Source organism: Eschrichtius robustus, chromosome 2 (assembly GCF_028021215.1).
Source record: "Eschrichtius robustus isolate mEscRob2 chromosome 2, mEscRob2.pri, whole genome shotgun sequence".
Lineage (NCBI taxonomy): Eukaryota > Metazoa > Chordata > Mammalia > Artiodactyla > Eschrichtiidae > Eschrichtius > Eschrichtius robustus.
Window position 1 is genome coordinate 160807853 of NC_090825.1, and position 22506 is coordinate 160830358.

General features: G+C 47.1%; 1 protein-coding gene across 1 annotated transcript; it reads right to left on the reverse strand.

The window, feature by feature from the left end:
- Positions 1-45: 45 nt before the first annotated feature.
- On the reverse strand, positions 46-14235 carry LTC4S (leukotriene C4 synthase). The gene is made up of 9 exons (XM_068534927.1): positions 14191-14235; positions 12641-12792; positions 12417-12509; positions 2806-2876; positions 2708-2738; positions 925-1140; positions 749-819; positions 577-658; positions 46-345 (listed from the first exon to the last, which is right to left on the reverse strand). The coding sequence occupies exons 1-9, from the start codon at positions 14233-14235 to the stop codon at positions 204-206; spliced, it is 903 nt and encodes a 300-aa protein (XP_068391028.1). The 3' UTR covers positions 46-203.
- Between the last annotated feature and the right edge of the window lie 8271 nt (positions 14236-22506).

The window sequence follows — 22506 nt, forward strand, 5'->3', positions numbered from 1 at the left end:
CCGCCCCGCAGCCCGACAGACTGCTGTGGCCTGAAGCTAGGCCCCTCCAAGCTCTACAACCCGCAGTGCGCGACCCACTCCGACCCAGAGAGTGCACTCGAGATCACGCTTTAATGAGAGACTGGGATGGGGGCGAGCACCCTCCCCCGTCCTCCAGGAGGCTCCGTCTCAACTCCAGCTCCGCCCACCCAGCGTCCTCCGTCTCAGGCCTTCTGCAGCAGTTTCTGGAACTGTCCGAGGAGCGCGGCGCACAGCGCGGCCGGGAGGAAGTGGGCGAGTAGGCCAAACGCCGCCAGCACCACGAGAAGCCAGAGCGCGCGCGCGCTCGCGTACAGCGGGGCCAGCCTGCGGGCGGTGCTCAGCGGGGGTTGGGGCGGGGCAATGGCCCCACCCCAACCCTACGGGCCGCCTCCACCAGGGCCCGCCCACCTGCCCCCAAAAGGGAACCGCCTCCAACCAGTCGTCTGGTCCGGCCCGCCATTCGCTTGCGGCCTCTGCCGTCAAGACCCTGCCCACAAGCCAAGCCACCTTTCCCCGCCCTGGTGGACCTCCCGGGAGCCCCGCCCCGGTTCTCACCTTTGCTGCGCGGATCTCGCGTAGCCGTGAAAGTAGCGGAGGCGCGCGAACAGGTATACCAGGCCACACAGAGCCGCCGCACCTGGGAAAGGGGAGGGCGGGGTGGAGTGAGCCCGCTGATGCGGGGACCCCCCGGGGCTCTAGTACGTGCGCCCCTGCCCCGCTCTCAGACCTTCGTGAAAGAAGATGCCGGCGACCCAGAGCGTGGCGAGGAACACCGGGAAGTACTCGCTGCAGTTCACTCTGCGGTGGGGGAGGAGCGGCATGAGGGCGCCGGCCTGGGCCCTCCGAGCCTGACCGCCCGGGGCTGCCTAGCTCCCCGACCCGCGCCCTCCCACCGCGCCTCACTGGGCTCGGTAGATGCGCTCGAACTCCGGCGGGCCGGTGGTGATCGGCGGAGTCACGCGGAAGGCCCTGCGCGCCGAGATCACCTGCAGCGAGAAGTAGGCTGGGGGAGGAGGTGTTGCCGGAGTCAGATCTGGCACCCAGACTCCCGGCCCCGCCTCCAGTCTGGCCGCGCAACTTCTCTTATCCCAGCTCCACACCCTGCTCGTCACGACTCCCCTTTAAAAGCCCGACCGAGGGGACCGCCGGCCCCTGCTCTTCTCCGAGCTTGCCCTGTGTCCACGACACTCAGTGGGGAGGGCAGGGTGCCGGCCTGGGGCTCTGAGAGGCCCTGTCCAGCCCAGTGAGTGTAGGGGAAGGGGATGACACGCCACAGGACACCTGCCCGCAGAAGGACTTTGCTCCTGAATCATTTCACTTGCAAAACACAGGCAAATGTCCAACTCCCACCCTCTAGGCATGGACTTTGGCCCAGGTCCCTGGAATGGGAGTGCCACCTGAGGTCAGAGTTGGCTGCATCCTTCCAGGTACAGAGGAGCACGCACCCTGTGGCCAACCGTCTCTGCTCCGCCACCCACAGAGCTCACCAGGAGGGACCTCCCGACCAAGCCTGGGTCGCTGTGCCTCCAAACAGTAGTGTGGGTTCCTGCCTCAGTTTCTCTGTTCAGGCTCTGCCTCAATCTGACAGACACCCTCTCCTCTGTGCCCAGGTGGTTACGGCTGGGACTATTCTAGTCCAACCCCAAGCCACCAGGGCTCTGCCCCTCTCCCTTCCAACATGGGTGGGTACAGAGGGTGGGCCGGCCCTTGAGGGTCTGAGTGCACAGGAGCCCTTCTCTTGGCCTGAGGCCAGGTGCCCACCACACAAACAGTCCCAGTACTGGGTGTCTCCAACTATCTTCCTGCAAGTCCCATGGCCCTGGTGCCCTTGGTGCCAGGCCCTCTGCAGACATACCCCAACCTGAGTGCACTGTGGATACCAAGGGTGGCCTTGGCAGCACAGTGTACATGAGGAAGGGCTGAGGGCCAAGCTTACTGGTATGGCTGGAGATCAAGTCAGCCTGTCTGCTCAGCCACTCCAGGGCCCCTGCCCCAGGCTGTGTCTTGTCCTAGCCCATACAGTGTGAGGCAATGGTGTTCCCCAAAGCCAGAATATCTATCCCAGGAATGTGTCTCTAGGGCTGGTCTGAGAAGGGCACCAAGCAGGCACCTTTGGGGGCCAAAAAGCAGGTTTCAACCCTGTCTAGCTCCACATGGTTCCAGCATAGAGAGGGTGACTTTGAAGGCAGGGCCAGGGGATGGGGCCCTCCCACTGGGACACCCAGAGAGGGGACCGCTGGAGAGGGCAGGGATCAGCTGGAGTAGGGCTACATCAAGCCCATGGCTCTCCCGCTTCTGTACTCACCATCAGAACACCCATTCATCCTGGCACCCTGCCCCGCTGCTCAGGTCCTAGAGCCCAACATAGCTGGATGCCCCACCTGCTCCCTGAAAGCCCCTGCCCTCCTCCAGGGTTCTTTATGCTGGCTGAGGGGCCACCTTCCAACCCCAAGCCAGGCAGCCCACATGCCTACCTCAGTTGTTCCTCAGGGGCCTTCTTCCATTTCGCTGCCCATCCCCTAGGCTGGGTACCTCTCAGCCTTGGTCCCTGCCCAGGGTTTCACAGTTTGCCCTGCAGACACCCCTCCAGGGCTTCCCCCTCCCCACTTGGGGAAAGTGCAAGCCCCTCAGCCCTCTGGTGGGGGCCAGAAGAGCTTTCATACCAGGAGCCTGGGCTGTCCCTCACCTGGGCCTGGACCCCAGCACCTCCCCAGTGCCTGGAGGGCAGAAGGCAGACTGCAGGGGTCCAAGGCCCACCCACCGCCGGAGCAGAAGCCAGCCCACCTTGCAGCAGGACTCCCAGGAGGGTGACAGTGGCCAGAAGAGCCACTTCGTCCTTCATGGTGCCAGTGGCTCTGTCAGGCCAGGCTGGCCTGTGAGAGGGCTAGCTGTGGGGCTCTTATCACCTTTGTCTGCTGCTCAGAGGCTGGCCCAGGAGAGGAAGAGTGGCCCGCTCTCCCCGCCCCTTCTCAGTGGAGGGGGTTGGGGAAGGGGGCGTGACCATGGCCTGAGAGACCTGGGGAGCCTGGTCAGGCTGAGCAAGAGGAAACCAGGGCCAGAGCTTCCCTGGTGGCGCAGTGTTAAGAATCTGCCTGCCAATGCGGAGGACACAGGTTCGATCCCTGGTCCAGGAAGATCCCACGTGCCGCGAAGCAACTAAGCCCGTGCGCCACAACTACTGAGCCTGCGCTCTAGAGCCCGTGCTCTGCAACAAGACAAGCCACCACAATACGAGGCCCGCGCAGCCCCGCTCACCGCAACTAGAGAAAGCCCACATGCAGCAACGAAGATCCAATGCAGCCAAAAATAAATAAATAAAACAAATAAATTTTTTTAAAAAAGAGGAAACCAGGGCCAGATGGAGCCTGGGCAGGAGAGAGCAGCCGCCTGGGGACAGCCCGGCCACCTCCTCCCAGTCCTTTTGTCCCTTCTATGCCTAGCCTTGTGCTGGCAGAACCCCTTGTCCACCTAGGCTTGCTCCAGCTGTCATGTGATCTTAGTGTCCCCCAAGGCCCCACATCCTCAGCAGGTCCCAGCTGGCCCTCCAGACCTCCTCTTGTCCTGGGTCTGGTGTCAGGCTCCTCCTACTTGAACCACCCACTGCCACCACTTCCTAAATATCACCAAGTCCCACTCGTTCTCAAATCCACCCCCAGTGCTACCTTCCAAGCCCCACCCTGCCCCAGTCATCTCTCACCTGGCCACAGGTCATGGGCTCCTCCCAGGTTCCTGGCCCTGACTCCCTGCTGATCCACACATAGCCACTCACCTGTTTCCCACTCCCCAACTGGGGCTGTTTTGTAACATGCGACTGACTGCAGGGTAGTCCAGGCACCCAGCCCATATTGGGCACAGCCGCGTCCTTGCTCCCTTCCAGGAAACCTGATGCCCAACAGTCTTGCAGCTGCCTGGGCTCCATGCACTCAGGCCATCCCAAGGGCCACTTGGCTGTCCTGGCAGGGTGGGTGAGCCCACTGGGATGGATGAAACTACCGCCTCTGGGACCTCTGACCCTGGAACAGTCACCTGCCATTTCTGCCTGCCCAGCATCCCTCCTTCCTGAGGCCCCAACCCTACCTACACTCAGGTTCTGTGGCCTGGACAGAGCTGCCTCCCGCCCCTCCCAGGCCTGTGGGATGGACATGTGAGCCAAAACTGACTGTGTGAGCCAAGGCTAACTCAGGATGGTGAGACGCAGTTCTGGAAACTTCCTTAGAACTTTGGGAAAGGGAACTCAGAACGGGGAGGGAGATTACTGAGGGCCACTTATGGCCGCTCGCCATCCTGAGGAAGATGGAGCCAACATAGGGCTAGGTTGCGAGGATAGAGGTGGCTTATATCCTGAAGCCCGGGGGCCACCTTGCCTGGAATAAAGCCCTGGCCGTTCAGCCTTTCCATTTTGTAAGACGGTCATTTCTCCTTTTTGCTCAAGCTGGTTTGAAGTGGGTTTTGGTTAGCAGTGACGGAGTCCAGATTGGTACACAAGCACAGGCAGAAGCAAGCAAGCACAGGCCATGCTGTGGGAGGGACAGAGCAGCTAGGTCCCTGGGGCAACCGCTGCTGCACCGGGTGGTGGGCCACCATAATGGCCTGGTTCTCTTCTGCCTGGTCACTCTGGGGAGTCTCCACACGTCAGGGTCATATGACCTTGGGAGCTCTGTCCTTGCCGCCCACCTGGCCTCCTTCTTTGCTGCCCCCAAGCCTGGGTTCCAGCCTGAGGGCTTTGTTGCCTGTTAGGCTCCCCAAGAATCCCTTTTAGCCTCTCATCACCTGGCCAACACCCAATGAATGCCCTTTGTCCATCATTGCCCCCAGGGAACGAGCTGGGTGTGCTGGGGGCTCCTCAAGAGCAGGGCTGGGTCTCCAAGTCTGTGCCCTGCTTTGGACAGGTCTTACCTTAGCAGTAGTGGGTGCTCAGTGATGTGGAAATGACTGACAGATGCTCGGAAACAGAGAAAGAAGTGCCAGGGATTGGATGCCAGATGCGTCCTCCAGCCCTCTCTCTGCCCACTCAGCCCTTTAAGACCCCTGCTCTGGTCTCCCCTCCAGCCCCAGCCAGGCCCGCCTGAAGGGTGGGACACATGGCCCGTGGGTGGGCTGTGTGCCAGTGTGTTTGCATGAAACTTTTTTTTAATAGATTTATTTTATTTATTTATTATTATTTTTTTTGGCTGCGTTGGGTCTTCCGTTGCTGTGCGCAGGCTTTCTCTAGTTCCAGCGAGCAGGGGCTACTCTTCGTTGCAATGTGGGAGCTTCTCATTGCGGTGGCTTCTTTTGTTGCGGAGCACAGGCTCTAGGCGCACAGGCTTCGGTAACTGTGGCACACGGGCTTCAGTAGTTGTGGCTCGCGGGCTCTAGAGCACGGGCTCAGTAGCTGTGGCACACAGGCTTAGTTGCTCCACGGCATGTGGGATCTTCCCGGACCAGGGCTTGAACCCGTGTCCCCTGCATTGGCAGGCGGACTCTTAACCACTGCACCACCAGGGAAGCCCCTGCATGAAACTTTTGTGTCTCCATGCTATGATCCCATCACTCAATGTGTTTGCGATGGTATTGGAGCTCATCCGTGGGCTGCTGTGCATCCATGGGTCCCTGCACGTGTTCCAGCTCTCTTCTCTAACAAGCTCTCATTTCCTCTGAGACCTAGACAGATTCCTTTCTGAGCTTATCCCTTTTGCCCTGGCAACAGGAAGCTGAGGCCTAACATCAGCAGCTTCTGAGGAAGTCCCTGGGCAGACGTCCAGGCACTTGTTGGAGTCTCAGCCCCTGAAACCCTCTCCAGATCCTTTGGTCTGCACCTCCCTCCCTCTGAGCTTGCCCAGCCTCTCAGGTCCCTGCCTGGACTGGGCCTGCTCAGGCTGATAGAGGTCCAGCATAAGGCCCTCCATGCAGAGGCCATCCACCCACGCCCCTCAGCAGCCCTGGAGGAGCCAACATCGGAGGGAAGTGAAAAAGCCCCTCCCTAAACCCCTGCAGGACATGCCTTGGTGACCCAGGACCCATGCCCTCTGTACTAGCCCCTACATGGCCCTAAGGAACATCCTGGAAACTGAGCTCACCAAGGACCTCTGGGAGTGGAAAGGTCAGCCAAACCATTATGTTGAAAAGAAACCACAACACTGGCAGCAGAAGTTCTGGGAAGTACTCCTTGGCGTGAGCCCTCCCAGAGTCCACCATTAGCCCCACCAAAGAGCCCAGTTAGGCTCCAGTGCTGGGTTGCCTCAGGCCAAACAACCAACAGGGAGGGAACCCAGCCCCACCCATCAGCAGTCAAGTGGATTAGAGTTTTACTGAGCTCTGCCCACCAGAGCAACAGCCAGCTCTGCCCACCACCAGTCCCTCCCATCAGGAAGCTTGCACAAGCCTCTTAGATAGCCTCATCCACCAGAGAGCAGACAGCAGAAGGAAGAAGAACTACAATCCTACAGCCGGTGGAGCAAAAACCACATTCACAGAAAGACAGACAAGATGAAAAGGCACAGGGCTATGTACCAGATGAAGGAACAAGATAAAACCCCAGAAAAACAACTAAGTGAAGTGGAGATAGGCAACCTTCCAGAAAAAGAATTCAGAATAATGATAGTGAAGATGATCCAGGACCTCGGAAAAAGAATGGAGGCAAAGATCGAGAAGATGCAAGAAATGTTTAACAAAAACCTAGAATTAGGGCTTCCTTGGTGGCGCAGTGGTTGAGAGTCTGCCTGCCAATGCAGGGGACACGGGTTCGAGCCCTGGTCTGGGAAGATCCCACATGCCGCAGAGCAGCTGGGCCCGTGAGCCACAATTACTGAGCCTGCGCGTCTGGAGCCTGTGCTCCGCAGCAAGAGAGGCCGCGATGGTGAGAGGCCCGCACACCGTGATGAGGAGTGGCCCCCGCTTGCCGCGGCTAGAGGAAGCCCTCGCACAGAAACGAAGACCCAACACAGCCATAAATAAATAAATAATACTTTAAAAAAAAAAAACAAACCTAGAATTAAAGAACAAACAGAGATGAACAATACAATAACCGAAATGAAAAACTACACTAGAAGGAATCAATAGCAGAATAACTGAGGCAGAAGAACGGATAAGTGACCTGGAAGACAGAATGGTGGAATTCACTGCTGCAGAACAGAATAAAGAAAAAAGAATGAAAAGAAATGAAGATAGCCTAAGAGACCTCTGGGACAACATTAAACGCAACAACATTCGCATTATAGCGGTCCCAGAAGGAGAAGAGAGAGAGAAAGGACCTGAGAAAATATTTGAAGAGATTATAGTCGAAAACTTCCCTAACATGGGAAAGGAAATAGCCACCCAAGTCCAGGAAGCACAGAGAGTCCCATACAGGATAAACCCAAGGAGAAACACGCCGAGACACATAGTAATCAAAATGGCAAAAATTAAAGACAAAGAAAAATTATTGAAAGCAGCAAGAGAAAAATGACAAATAACATACAAGGGAACTCCCATAAGGTTAACAGCTGATTTCTCGGCAGAAACTCTACAAGCCAGAAGGGAGTGACATGATATACTTAAAGTGATGAAAGGGAAGAACCTACCACCAAGATTACTCTACCCATCAAGGATCTCATTCAGATTCAACAGAGAAATCAAAAGCTTTACAGACAAGCAAAAGCTAAGAGAATTCAGCACCACCAAACCAGCTCTACAACAAATGCTAAAGGAACTTCTCTAAGTGGGAAACACAAGAGAAGAAAAGGACCTACAAAAACAAACCCAAAACAATTAAGAAAATAGTCATAGGAACATACATATCAATAATTACCTTAAACATGAAAGGTTTAAATGCTCCAACCAAAAGACACAGGCTTGCTGAATGGATACAAAAACAAGACCCATATATATGCTGTCTACAAGACATCCACTTCAGACCTAGGGACACATACAGACTGAAAGTGAGGGGATGGAAAAAGATATTCCATGCAAATGGAAATCAAAAGAAAGTTGGAGTAGCAACACTCATATCAGATAAAATAGACTTTGAAATAAAGAATGTTACAAGAGACAAGGAAGGCACTACATAATATGATCACGGGATCAATCCAAGAAGAAGATATAACAATTATAAATAAAAATGCACCCAAAATAGGAGCACCTCAATACATAAGGCAACTGCTAACAGCTATAAAAGAGGAAATCGACAGTAACACAATAACAGTGGCGGACTTTAACACCTCACTTACACCAATGGACAGATCATCCAAAGTGAAAATAAATAAGGAAACAGAAGCTTTAAATGACACAATAGACCAGATAGATTTAATTGATATTTATAGGACATTCCATCCAAAAACAGCTGATTACACTTTCTTCTCAAGTGCACACGGAACATTCACCAGGATAGATCACATCTTGGGTCACAAATCAAGCCTCAGCAAAGTTAAGAAAATTAAAATCATATCAAGCATATTTTCTGACCACAAGGCTATGAGATTAGAAATCAATTACAGGGAAAAAAACGTAAAAAACACAAACACATGGAGACTAAACAATACGTTATTAAATAACCAGGGGATCACTAAAGAAATCAAGGAGGAAATCAAAAAATACCTAGAGACAAATGACAATGAAAACACGATGATCCAAAACCTATGGGATGCAGCAAAAGCAGTTCTAAGAGGGAAGTTTATAGCTATAGAAGCCTACCTCAAGAAACAAGAAAAATCTCAAATAAACAATCTAACATTACACCTAAAGGAACTAGAGAAAGAAGAACAAACAAAACCCAAAGTTAGTAGAAGGAAAGAACTCATAAAGATCAGAGCAGAAATAAATGAAATAGAAACAAAGAAAACAATAGCAAAGATCAATAAAACTAAAAGCTGGTTCTTTGAGAAGATAAACAAAATTGATAAACCATTAGCCAGTCTCATCAAGAAAAAGAGGGAGAGGACTCAAATCAATAAAATCAGAAATGAAAAAGGAGAAGTTACAACAGACACTGCAGAAATACAAAGCATCCTAAGAAACTACTACAAGCAACTCTATGCCAATAAAATGGACAACCTGGAAGAAATGGACAAATTCTTAGAAAGGTATAACCTTCCAAGAATGAACCAGGAAGAAATAGAAAATATGAACAGACCAATCACAAGTAATGAAATTGAAACTGTGATTAAAAATCTTCCAACAAACAAAAGTCCAGGACCAGATGGCTTCACAGGTGAATTTTATCAAACATTTGGAGAAGAGCTAACACCAATCCTTCTCAAACTCTTCCAAAAAATTGCAGAGGAAGGAACACTCCCAAACTCATTCTATGAGGCCACCATCACCCTGATAACCAAAACCAGACAAAGATACTACAAAAAAAAGAAAGTTACAGACCACTATCACTGATGAATATAGATGCAAAAATCCTCAACAAAATACTAGCAAACAGAATCCAACAACACATTAAAAGGATCATACACCATGGTCAAGTGGGATTTATCCCAGGGATGCAAGTATTCTTCAATATACGCAAATCAATCAATGTGATACACCATATTAACAAATTGAAGAATAAAAACCATATGATCATCTCAATAGATGCAGAACAAGCTTTTGACAAAATTCAACTCCCATTTATTATAAAAACTCTCCAGAAGGTGGGCATAGAGGGAACCTACCTCAACATAATAAAGGCCATATACGACAAACCCACAGCAAACATCATTCTCAATGGTGAAAAACTGAAAGCATTTCCTCTAAGATCAGGAACGAGACAAGGATGTACACTCTCACCACTCTTATTCAACATAGTTTTGGAAGTCCTAGCCATGGCAATCAGAGAAGAAAAAGAAATAAAAGGAATACAAATTGGAAAAGAAGAATGAAAACTGTCACTGTTTGCAGATAACATGATACTATACATAGAGAATCCTAAAGATGCCACCAGAAAACTACTAACGCTAATCAATGAATTTGGTAAAGTTGCAGGATACAAAATTAACGCACAGAAATCTCTTGCATTCCTATATAGTAATGATGAAATATCTGAAAGAGATATTAAGGAAACACTCCCATTTACCATTGCAACAAAAAGAATAAAATATCTAGGAATCAACCTACCTAGGGAGACGAAAGACCTGTATGCAGAAAACTATAAGACACTGATGAAAGAAATTAAAGATGATACCAATAGGTGGAGAGATATACCATGTTCTTGGATTGGAAAAATCAATATTGTGAAAATGACTATATTACCCAAAGCAATCTACAGATTCAGTGCAATCCCTATCAAATTACCAATGGCATTTTTTTACAGAACTAGAACAAAAAAATCTTAAAATTTGTATGGAGACACAAAAGACCCTGAGTAGCCAAAGCAGTCTTGAGGGAAAAAAGCAGAGCTGGAGGAATCAGACTCCCTGACTTCAGACTATACTACAAAGCTACAGTAATCAAGACAATATGGTACTGGCACAAAAACAGAAACATAGATCAATGGAACAAGATAGAAAGCCCAGAGATAAACCCACGCACCTATGGTCAACTAATCTATGACAAAGGAGGCAAAGATATACAATGGAGAAAAGACAGTCTCTTCAATAAGTGGTGCTGGGAAAACTGGGCAGCTACATGTAAAAGAATGAAATTAGAACACTCCCTAACACCATACACAAAAATAAACTCAAAATGGATTAGAAACCTAAATGTAAGACCGGACACTATAAAACTCTTAGAGGAAAACATAGGAAGAACACTCTTTGACATAAATCACAGCAAGATATTTTTTGATCCACCTCCTAGAGTAATGGAAATAAAAACAAAAATAAACAAATGGGACCTAATGAAACTTCAAAGCTTTTGCACGGCAAAGGAAACCATAAACAAGACGAAAAGACAACCCTCAGAATGGGAGAAAATATTTGCAAACGAATCAACGGACGAAGGATTAATCTCCAAAATATATAAACAGCTCATGCAGCTCAATATTAGAAAAACAAACAACCCAATCCAAAAATGGGCAGAAGACCTAAATAGACATTTCTCCAAAGAAGACATACAGATGTCCAAGAAGCATATGAAAAGCTGCTCAACATCACTAATTATTAGAGAAATGCAAATCAAAACTACAATGAGGTATCACCTCACACCAGTTAGAATGGGCATCGTCAGAAAATCTACAAACAACAAATGCTGGAGAGGGTGTGGAGAGAAGGGAACCCTCTTGCACTGTTGGTGGGAATGTAAATTGATACAGCCACTATGGAGAACAGTATGGAGGTTCCTTAAAAAACTAAAAATAGAATTACCATATGATCCAGCAATCCCATTACTGGGCACATACCCAGAGAAAACCATAATTCAAAAGACACATGCACCCCAGTGTTCACTGCAGCACTATTTACAATAGCCAGGTCATGGAAGCAACCTAAATGCCCATCGACAGACGAATGGATAAAGAAGATGTGGTACATATATACAATGGAATATTACTCAGCCATAAAAAGGAACGAAACTGGGTCATTTGTTGAGACGTGGATGGATCTAGAGACGGTCATACAGAGTGAAGTAAGTCAGAAAGAGAAAAACAAATATCGTATATTAACGCATGCATGTGGAACCTAGAAAAATGGTACAGATGAATCGGTTTGCAGGGCAGAAATTGAGACACAGATATAGAGAACAAACATGGACACCAAGGGGGGAAAGCGGCGAGGGGGTGGGGATGGTGGTGTGAAGAATTGTGCGATTGGGATTGACATGTATACACTGATGTGTATAAAATTGATGACTAATAAGAACCTGCTGTATAAAAAATTTTTTTAATTTAAAAAATTTTTTAAAAAGAAGAGAAACCACTATCTCAGTTCCATGGACAATCATAAGCAGTGCACAACTCACACCCTAAGCTTAAATTTAAAAAAAAAGAAAAAGAGGTTTATTTTGAAATTGTTTTACTTACAAAAAAAAGTTGCACAAATAGCACACATTTCCCATCACCCAGCTTCCTCTAATGTTAACATCTTATATAATTATAATTCAATTATGTAAACTCAGAAATTAACATTGATACAATACTATCAGCCATTTTACAGATCTTATTGAAGTTTCACCAATTGTCCCACTAAAATAGTACAAAGACCTCTAAAACATTACTCAAAGTTGTGGCAGACACAAAACACATATCGTTCGATTCCCTTTATATGAAATGTCCAGAAAAGACAAATCCATAGAGACAGAAAACAGATCACTGGTGGCCAGGGGCCGGGAGCATTACTGGGATGATGAAAATGTTCTAAAAACTGAATTGTTGTGAACTTTGCACAACTCGGTAAATTCACCAAAAATCGTTGAATTTTATACTTAAGATGGGCATATGTTATGGCATGTAAATTATACCTCAATAAAGTTGTTTTTAAAAAATAGCACAAAAGCCAGGCAGGCGGAGCCCTCCAAAGTACCGCACGGCCGCCTCGACGGCGGGTACGGTCTGCCGCCTCCTGGCCGCGTCAGCGGTAACGAGCGCGGCAGGGGACGCGGCGCCGCGCAGTCCCCTGGGGGCCCCAGGGGGCAGCCACAGCCCACTCCGCCAGGCCCCACAGCAGTCGCTGGAGCCGGCCGGAAAGCGCGGAGGCAGGGGCTCTGGCAGCGCCCCGTACCCAGCCGACCCCTCGACCCCTCGTACCCTGCGGACTCGGAGGGCTCGGCTTCACCACCACCCCAGGCCCCCGCTGACTTTGACTTGGCCTCTCGGTCTGCGGGTAGGGGAAGCGACCAATGACCTTCCCACCGCGCCCACTCCGGGGGCCTTCTCAGCGCGCGGAAGCGCTCCCCCGCCTAGGGAAGGCGGCATAGGGTGCAGGAGGAGGCGTCACATAGAAAAAATATTGACTGGAACTTCCCTGGTGGTCCAGTGGTTAAGGCTCCGTGCTTCCAATGCAGGGGGCCTGCGTTCCATCCCTGGTCGGGAAACTAGATCCCACAGGCCTCAACTAAAGAGAATGGACTTGAGGACACAGGGAGGGGGAAGGGTAAGCTGGGACGAAGTGAGAGAGTGGCATTGACATACATACACTACCAAATGTAAAGTAGATAGCTAGTGGGAAGCAGCTGCATCGCACAGGGAGATCAGCTTGGTGCTTTGTGACCACCTAGAGGGGTGGGATAGGGAGGGTGGGAGGGAGACACAAGAGGGAGGGGATATGGGGATATATGTATACATATAGCTGATTCACTTTGTTATACAGCAGAAACTAACACACCATTGTAGAGCAATTATACTCTAATAAAGATGTTAAAAAAAAAAGTTAGCATGTTACATAACAACAGTACTGTGATTAAAACCAGGAGACTAACATTGATCCAAGACTATTAATCTACAGACCTTATCCAAATTTCAGTATGTTGTCCCATAACATCCTTTTTCTGGTCCAGGATCATGTGTTCTTGGTCTCCTCCAATCTGAGACAATTGGATGGGTCTTCAGTGTGCTTTCAGTGATCTTTTATAATCTCAACACTGTTGAAGAATGTGAGTTATTTTGTAGATGACTCTCAATTTGCATTTTCTGATGTCTTTTCATGATTATACTTTTTTTAAACAATTTATTTATTTTATTTATTTATTTTTGGCTGTGTTGGGTCTTCATTGCTGCGTGCGGTTTTTCTCTAGTTGTGGCGAGAGGGGGCTACTCGTTGTTGCGGTGCATGGGCTTCTCATTGCGGTGTCTTCTCTTGTTGCGAAGCACAGGCTATATGCGTGCAGGCTTCAGTAGTTGTGGCACATGGGCTCAGTTGCTCCGCAGTGGGATCTTCCCGGACCAGGACTTGAACCCATGTCCCCTGCATTGGCAGGTGGATTCTTAACCACTGTGCCACCAGGGAAGCCCTCTTTACGTGATTAGACTGAGGTTATTCATTTGGGCAAGAATGCCACTGAAGTGATGTGTGTCCATGCTTCTTATCACAACTCTAAGCTTTCTGCACAAGGAAATAACATTCGTTATGATGGCACGTCTTGCTCTTGACCTAACCCACTTGTTCCCAGCTCATGCTCCCCCCTGTAGAATCACCTTGCAGATTCATGGCTCTGACCTTGGCCCTCCTCAGCCTGATTCTGTTTGGGCACCTGGAGTCCGTTATGCTCCCCCAGGATCCCTGAGCACCCTTCCCGGGCAGCCCTGTCCCTCTCTGTTTTCCTTGTTGGATTTCTATCTCCCCACCCTTCCAGGAGTACCTGGGAGGAGATGACTGTCCTCTGCCTGGTCCCCAAGTCCCGCATGTTGTTGATGCTCAAAGAAACATACCGATGAATGAGCAAATGACTGACTATCAAGTTGGCCTGGCTGCCTTCCCTCTATTCTCCCCCTGTAAACCATTGAACTTTTCACCATCTCTACAGTTTTATCTTTTCCAAAATGTCATATGATTGGAATCATACAGCATGTAGCCTTTTCATATTGTCTTCTCTCACTTAGTAATATGCATTTAAAGCTCCTCCATGTCTTTTCATGACTTAATAGCTCATTTCTTTTCAGTGCTGAATTATGTTCCGTTGTCTGGGTGTATCACAGTTTATTTATCCATTCACTACTGAAGGACATCTTGGTTGCTTTCAAGTTTTAGCAATTATGAGTAAAGCTGCTATAAACATCTATGTGGAGGTTTTTGCATAGATGTAAGTTCTCAACTCATTTGGGTAAATACCAAAGACTACGATTGCTGGATTGTATGGTAAGAGTATGTTTAGTTTTATAAGAAACTAGCAAGCTGTTTTGCAAGGTGGCTGTACCATTCTGCATGCCCACCAGCAATGAATGAGAGTTCCTGTTGCTCCACATCTTTGCCAGTATTTGGTGGTGTCAGCATTCTGGATTTTGCCATTCCAATAGATGTACGTGGTATCTTGTTTTAATTTGTATTTCCCTAATGACATATGATGTGGAACATCTTTTCATATGCTTATTTGCCATCTGTATATCTACTTTGGTGAGGTGTGTGTTAAGGTCATATGACCATTTTTTTTTAAATTGAGTTGTTTGTTTTCTTATTGTTGAGTTTTAAGAGTTATTTGTACACTTTGGATAATAGTCCTTTATCAGATGTGTCTTTTGCAAATATTTTCTCCCAATCTGTGGATTGTCTTCTCATTCTCTTGACAGTGTCTTTGACAGAGTTTCTGCTCTGTCAAGGACAAATTTTAATGAAGATAAATTTTAAAGAAATCTGTATTATCAATTATTTCTTTCATGGATTGTGCCTTTGGTGTTGTATCTAAAAACTCATCACCATACCCAAGGTATCCTCTAGGAGTTTTATACTTTTGCACTTTACATTTAGATCTATGATTCATTTTGAGTTAATATTTGTGAAGAAGGTAAATAAAGTCTGTGTCTAGATTAATTTTTTTTGCATGTGGATGTCCAGTTGTTCCAGCACCATTTGTTGAAAAAACTATATTTTTTCCATTGTATTGCCTTTGCTCTTTGTCAAAGATCAGTTGACTATATATATATATATTTTTTTTTTTTTTTAACATCTTTATTGGAGTATAATTGCTTTACAGTGTTGTGTTAGTTTCTGCTGTATAACAAAGTGAATCAGCTATATGTATACATATATCCCCAAATCCCCTCCCTATTGCGTCTCCCTCCCACCCTCCCTATCCCACCCCTCTAGGTGGTCACAAAGCACCAAGCTGATCTCCCTGTGCTATGCAGCTGCTTCCCACTAGCTATCTATTTTACATTTGGTAGTGTATATATGTCAATGCTACTCTCTCACCTCATCCCAGCTTACCCTTCCCACTCCCCGTGTCCTCAAGTCCAAAGATCAGTTGACTATATTTATGTGGGTCTATTTCTGAGCTTTCTATTCTGTCCCATTGATAGACAAATAGTCTATTCTTTCACCAATACTACACTGTCTTGATTACTATAGCTTTATAGTGATTTTTTTAAATTTTATTTTTATTTATTTATTTTTGGTTGCATTTTGGGTCTTCGTTGCTGCACGCGGGCTTTCTCTAGTTGCGGCAAGCAGGGGCTACTCTTTGTTGCCGTGCGTGGGTTTCTCATTGCAGTGGCTTCTCTTGTTGCGGAGCACGGGCTCTAGGCGCGCAGGCCTCAGTAGTTGTGACACGTGGGCTTAGTAGTTGTGGCTCGCGGGCTCTAGAGCACAGGCTCAGTAGTTGTGGCGCACAGGCTTAGTTGCTCCATGGCATGTGGGATCTTCCTGGACCAGGGCTTGAACCTGTGTCCCCTGCATTGGCAGGTGGATTCTTAACCACTGCACCACCAGGGAAGTCCTATGGTGATACCTGAAGTCAGGTAGTGTCAGCCCTCCAACTCTGCTCTCCTTCAATATTGAGTTGGCTATCTGGGCCTTTTGCCTCTCTATGTAAAATTTAGAACCAGATTGTCGATGTCCACAAAATAATTTGCAGCAGTTTTTACTGGAATTGCTTTGAGTCTATTAATCAAGTTGGGAAGAACTGGCATCTTGACAATATTGAATATTCCTGTCCATGGACATGGAATATCTCTCCATTTATTTAATTCTTCTTGGATTTCTTTCATCAGAGTTTTGAGTGTAGCTTTTTAGCAAGTTTTGAAACCAGGAAGTGTGAGTCCTCCAAATGTGATCTTCATTTTCAACATTGGGCCATTCTGGAGTCCTTGAATTTCTCTGTGAATGTTAGGATCACCTTATCAATTTCTACAAAGAAGCCAGCTTGGATTTTAATTGGAATTGTGTTAAATCTGTATATTAATTTGGAGAGTATTGTCATCTCAACATATTAAATATTCTGATCTGTGCACATGAAATGTATTTCCATTTATTTAGATTGCCTTTAATTTCTTTCAACAATGTTTCACAGTTTTCAGAGTATAAGATTTGAATTTCTTTTGTTACATTTATTTCTAAATATTTTATTCTTTTTGATACTACTGTAAATGAAATGGTTTTCTTAATTTCATCCTTAGATTATTCAACAAAATGTATAGAAATACAACTAATTTTTGTGAGTCGCTCTTATATCCTTCAGGAGCTTATTTATTAGTTCTAGTAGCTTTTTTTAAAAAAATTAATTAAATTTATTTATTTTTGGCTGCATTCGGTCTTCATTGCTGCAGGCGGGCTTTCTCTAGTTGCAGCAAGCGGGGGCTACTCTTCATTGTGGTGCACGGGCTTCTCATCACGGTGGCTTCTCTTGCTGTGGAGCACGGGCTCTAGGCACGTGGGCTTCAGTAGTTGTGGCACATGGGCTCAGTAGTTGCGGCTCACAGGCTCTAGAGCACAGGCTCAGTAATTGTGGCACATGGGCCTAATTGCTCCATGGGATGTGGGACCTTCCTGGACCAGGGCTCAAACCCGTGCCCCCTGCATTGGCAGGCGTATTCCTAACCACTGCGCCACCAAGGAAGTCCCTCTATTAGCTTTTTAAATGAATTTCTTAGTATTTTCTATATACAAGATCATGTCATCTGCAAATAGAGATAGTTTTACTTCCTCCATTTGCATATTTTCATTTTCTTGCCTAATTGCCCTAACTAGAAAACCCTGAAGTTGCAGAAGCCTTATCTCATTCTTGATCTTAGGGGGAAAGGATTCAGTTTTGCACCATTAAGTATGATGTTACCTGTGGGTTTTTGTAGATGTCTTTTATCAGGTAGTCCTAGTTCATTGACTGTTTTTATCATAAAAATGGTGTTGGATTTTGTTAAGTGCTTATTGTACATCTATTGGGATGATCATATGTTTTTTTTCTTTATCGTATTAAAGTGACGTATTACATCAATTGATTTTTGAATGTTAAACTAACCTTGCATTCCTGGTATAATTCCCACTTGGTCATGGTATATAATCCTTTTTGTATGCTGCTGGATTTGGTTTGTTAGTATTTGTTGAGGATTATTAATACTTTTCTTTAAATCTTTGAAATAAACTTTATATCATCACCTTTAGAATAATCAGTATTATTTTTCATAAATAGAAAACAAAACAATGTGATTAAATTCTGGCTAGACATTATTGTTTGTCCTGGGCTTAAAGCCCATGCTTTGTCGTTGTTGTTGTTAAAAACAGAATAGAGGGGACAATGCGTGCATCGATTAAAAAAAAGACAGATTTATTGAGATATTAAATATATGAATATTTAAACATTCATGAATGTGTAATGATAGTTGCTTGCTACAGGACTAACTTATTCTTCTGACAATTGACAAATACAAAGAAAGAAGTAAGCATTTGTCTTGTGTACACTTATGTGAGGGTCAGTCAGGTGTGGCCACAGGAGAGGCTCAGGAGAACAAAGTTCATTATACTCGCAGGTCCTAGAAACAGGAGGCAGGGCACCCCACACAGGGCCACATGGGAAAGCAGCAGGGTGGTCAGGAGGCAGAAGATAGCAGTGAGGGAGAAAAGTCTAGGTCAGAGCCTTTACTGGGGTTCCCACAGGAAAGGCAAGGCAGGGCAGGGTAAACAGCTTATAACTGCCTAGTTGGGATACTGTTAGCAGGCTCTAAACTATAGGGGTGGTCTCTAGCTGCCTGATGCCTGGCCCTGGGATGATTAAGGCAGAAGAATAGTGCCTCCTGAGGTGTGGGGCCCAGATAGAGGAGCTATTGCTCTGGATTGGTTAGTTTGCATATCAAAGGTAAGCACCCAGCTGAAATTGCTATTGCAATCGTGTAACTCAGATTGGGACTTGAACCCACGGTCTTTTAACTGAGATCACACACCTGGTCTCAGGAGTTAATGAAGCTCAGGTTCTTGATGTCTCGTCACAGAAAGAATTCAGTGAGAGACAAAGTGATAGGTAAGAAGTGGATTTATTTAGAGAGAAACACATTCCACAGACAGAGTGTGGGATATCTCAGAAGGCGAGAGAGACACCAGGATATGGAGTTGTCAGTTTTTATAGGGGTGAGTAATTTCATAGGCTAATGAGTGGGAGGAGTATTCCAGCTATTTTGGGGAAGGGGTGGGGATTTCCAGAAATTGGGCCACCACCTACTTTTTTACCTTTATGGTCAGCCTTGCAACTGTCATGGCACCTGGAGGTGTGTCATTGAGCTTGCTGATGTGTTACAATGAGTGTATACTGAGGCTCAAGGTCCAGTGAAAGTTGATTCATCCTCCATCTTGGACCTATTCGGTTCTAATCAGTGTATGTTGTGTCCTTGGGCTATGTCATTCTTCTAAAGGTTGTGCCCTGCCCCGTTCCCTGATGTTTCACTATCTCCAAGAATTGGCTACCCCAAGGGGCAGTCTGTCACCAGCCAGAAAGGGATTTTAAGATGTCAAAACATTTTAATAAACAAAAATTTTTGTAATACATACATATAGATATACACATGCAATAGAGCATTTATCTTGCTTTGCTTGTCAAACTGAGTATCGGGGTAACTAAAGAATAGATGAGGGAAAGTTCTTTCTTTACAGATGAATTCTAGATACTATATGAAGTAGGAGTGAGCCTGTGATGACATCATAGATCTAGATCATTAACAGCTCCTAAAACCAATAGGTGGCAGGTTGAAAGGGACCTTTATAAGGGAGGAGACAGGCTGTCATCATCTGAATCCCTCAACAAACTTAGTTTTGCTGATAGTGGAATAACCGGCGATCACATTGCCTCCAGAGGTGCTGCAACAGAAAGCTCTCTTCCTCCCCTCCGAGGTCTTTTGGATCAAACTGCCTGTGTGCTGGAAGTAGGCAGGATAGAGGGCACCACAAGAAGCCCACACAAACCCAGAATGTGGGTCCATTATAGAGGAGATTTGGAGACAAAAAGAAGTTCCCTGCTAAGTGTGTTGTGCTGAGGGGTCATGTTACACTTCCTGCAGGGTACACACCAGGGACCTTGCTTTGTAGAAGGAATAGCTGAGGCTCAGAGGTGGGAAGTTTGTGCCCAAGGTCACAGGGACCAGAGAAGCCAGGGGCAAGCCAGGTACTTCCACAACTTGGCAGTTTGGGGTGGGGGTCTATGTCCCTCCTGCTCAGCGCTGGGTGCCCTCAGCATGATACCAACAAGGGACCTGTGGGGCTCCTGGGCACAAAGCCTTTCTGGGTCCCCCATTTCTTTGATTACAGGAAATAGCCTTCATTCAACCTCCATGACCTTCCCTGAGTTCCAACGGGCAGATTCAAGCAGTTGTTAATTAGGGAAGGGAGGGGATGCGAGACAAGGGAGAAACAGTCAAGAGAAACAATAGTGCAGCCTTGGGGCAAGGTCCTGGCTCCCCATCAACGGCTACACACAACAATAACTTTGAGCTGTTTTGCAGAAGCCGAAACCCCCTCCAGGTGGGAGAAGTTATCAATTAAAATGATGGCATGCTGTCCACAAGCACGGAGACCCCAGACCAGTTGGAACCTGATGGTTGATGATGACTCCTTCTTACCTCACCACCAACCAGTCAGAAGAATGTCCATGAGCTGATCACGCCACGCCCTCTTTGAACCATTACTATTAAACTTCTCACTACCCTCTCCAAGTTGGGACATACAGTTTTGAGGGCATTAGCCCTCTGTGGCACCATTTGCCTGGCAAAACAATAAAGCTATTCTTTTCTACTTCACCCAAAACTCTGTCTCCAAGATTTAATTTGGTGTTGGGGTACAGAGGCTGGATTCAGCTTCAGGCACTTAGTAGGTGCCTGGTTCTCGACGGATGAGTTGAGATCCAGTGACCGCCATGGCTCATGCTCTTAACTACGACAATAAATCTTCTCTTGGAGGAACCTCTAACTTCTACAGGGTGACACCAGTAGACACCGACATCTTCCACAGAGAGCTGCTTCTGACTGACCAGCAAATCTCTGCTCTTTGCACCCATAGGTCCCAGGCCCCATGCTGGGTGCTAAGGAGCCTGAGGGATCCCACTCTGCAGTCTCCTAACTCTCCTCCTCACCCTGACTCATCAACTGGAAATTTCCTGTTCCTTCTGTTCCTCCTCTTCCTCCTCTTCCTGCCTCTCCTATCTTCCTCTTTATCTCCCCCTCCTCTGAGCATTAGCTACTCCTTGGACAAAGCAACATCCCTGATGTGCACCCAGCAAGGAAACATAAAATGACTTAGTGAATGAGACCCCTCAGCACAGCAACATTTAGCACAACAAGACTTTAGTATAAAGCTACAGTAATCAGAACGGTATTGATGCCGAAAACTTCTCTGTACACCGGTGCCGAACTGAATCTCAGAGACACAGTTTTGGGTGAAGTAGAAAAGGATAGCTTTATTACTTTGCCAGGCAAAGGAGGACACAGCAGGCTCCTGCCTCAAAAAACTATGTGTCCCCACCCAGGAAGATTTGATGAGGAGTTGTTGGGGTTTTTTGTTTTTTTTTAAATTAATTAATTAATTTATTTTTGGCTGTGTTGGGTCCTCGTTGCTGTGCGCAGGCTTTCTCTAGTTGCAGAGAACGGGGGCTACTCTTCGTTGCGGTGCGTGGGCTTCTCATTGCAGTGGCTTCTTCTGTTGCAGAGCACCGGCTCTAGGTGCGCAGGCTTCAGTAGTTGTGGCACACGGGCTCAGTAGTTGTGGCTTGCGGGCTCTAGAGCGCAGGCTCAGTAGTTGTGGCGCACGGGCTTAGTTGCTCCACGGCATGTGGGATCCTCCCGGACCAGGGCTCGAACCCGTGTCCCCTACACTCGCAGGCAGATCCTTTTTTCTTTTTTAACATCTTTATTGGAGTATAATTTCTTTACGATGGTGTGTTAGTTTCTGCTTTATAACAAAGTGAATCAGCTATACATATACATATAACCCCATATCTCCTCCCTCTTTTTTTTTTTCCATTTTATTTATTTATTTATTTTTGGCTGTATAGGGTCTTCGTTTCTGTGCGAGGGCTTTCTCTAGTTGCGGCGAGTGGGGGCCACTCTTCATCGCGGTGCACCAGTCTCTCACTATCGTGGCCTCTCTTGTTGCGGAGCACAGGCTCCAGACACGCAGGCTCAGTAGTTGTGGCTCACGGGCCCAGTTGCTCCGCGGCATGTGGGATCCTCCCAGACCAGGGCTCGAACCCATGTCCCCTGCATTGGCAGGCAGATTCTCAACCACTGTGCCACCAGGGAAGCCCCTCTCCTCCCTCTTGCGTCTCCCTCCCACCTTCCCTATCCCCCCTCCCCCCCACCGTCTAGGTGGTCACAAAGCACGGAGCTGATCTCCCTGTGCTATGCAGCTGCTAGCTGCTTCCCACTAGCTATTATTTTACATTTGGTAGTTCATATAAGTCCATGCCACTCTCTCACTTCCTCCCGGCTTACCCTTCCCCCTCCCCGTGTCCTCAAGTCCATTCTCTACGTCTGCGTCTTTATTCCTGTCCTGCCCCTAGGTTTATCAGAATCATTTTTTTTTAGATTCCATATATATGCGTTAGCATACGGTATTTGTTTTTCTCTTTCTGACTTACTTCATTCTGTATGACAGACTCTAGATCCATCCACCTCACTACAAATAACTCAATTTCATTTCTTTTTATGGCTGAGTAATATTCCATTGTATATATGTGCCACATCTTCTTTATCCATTCGTCTGTTGATGG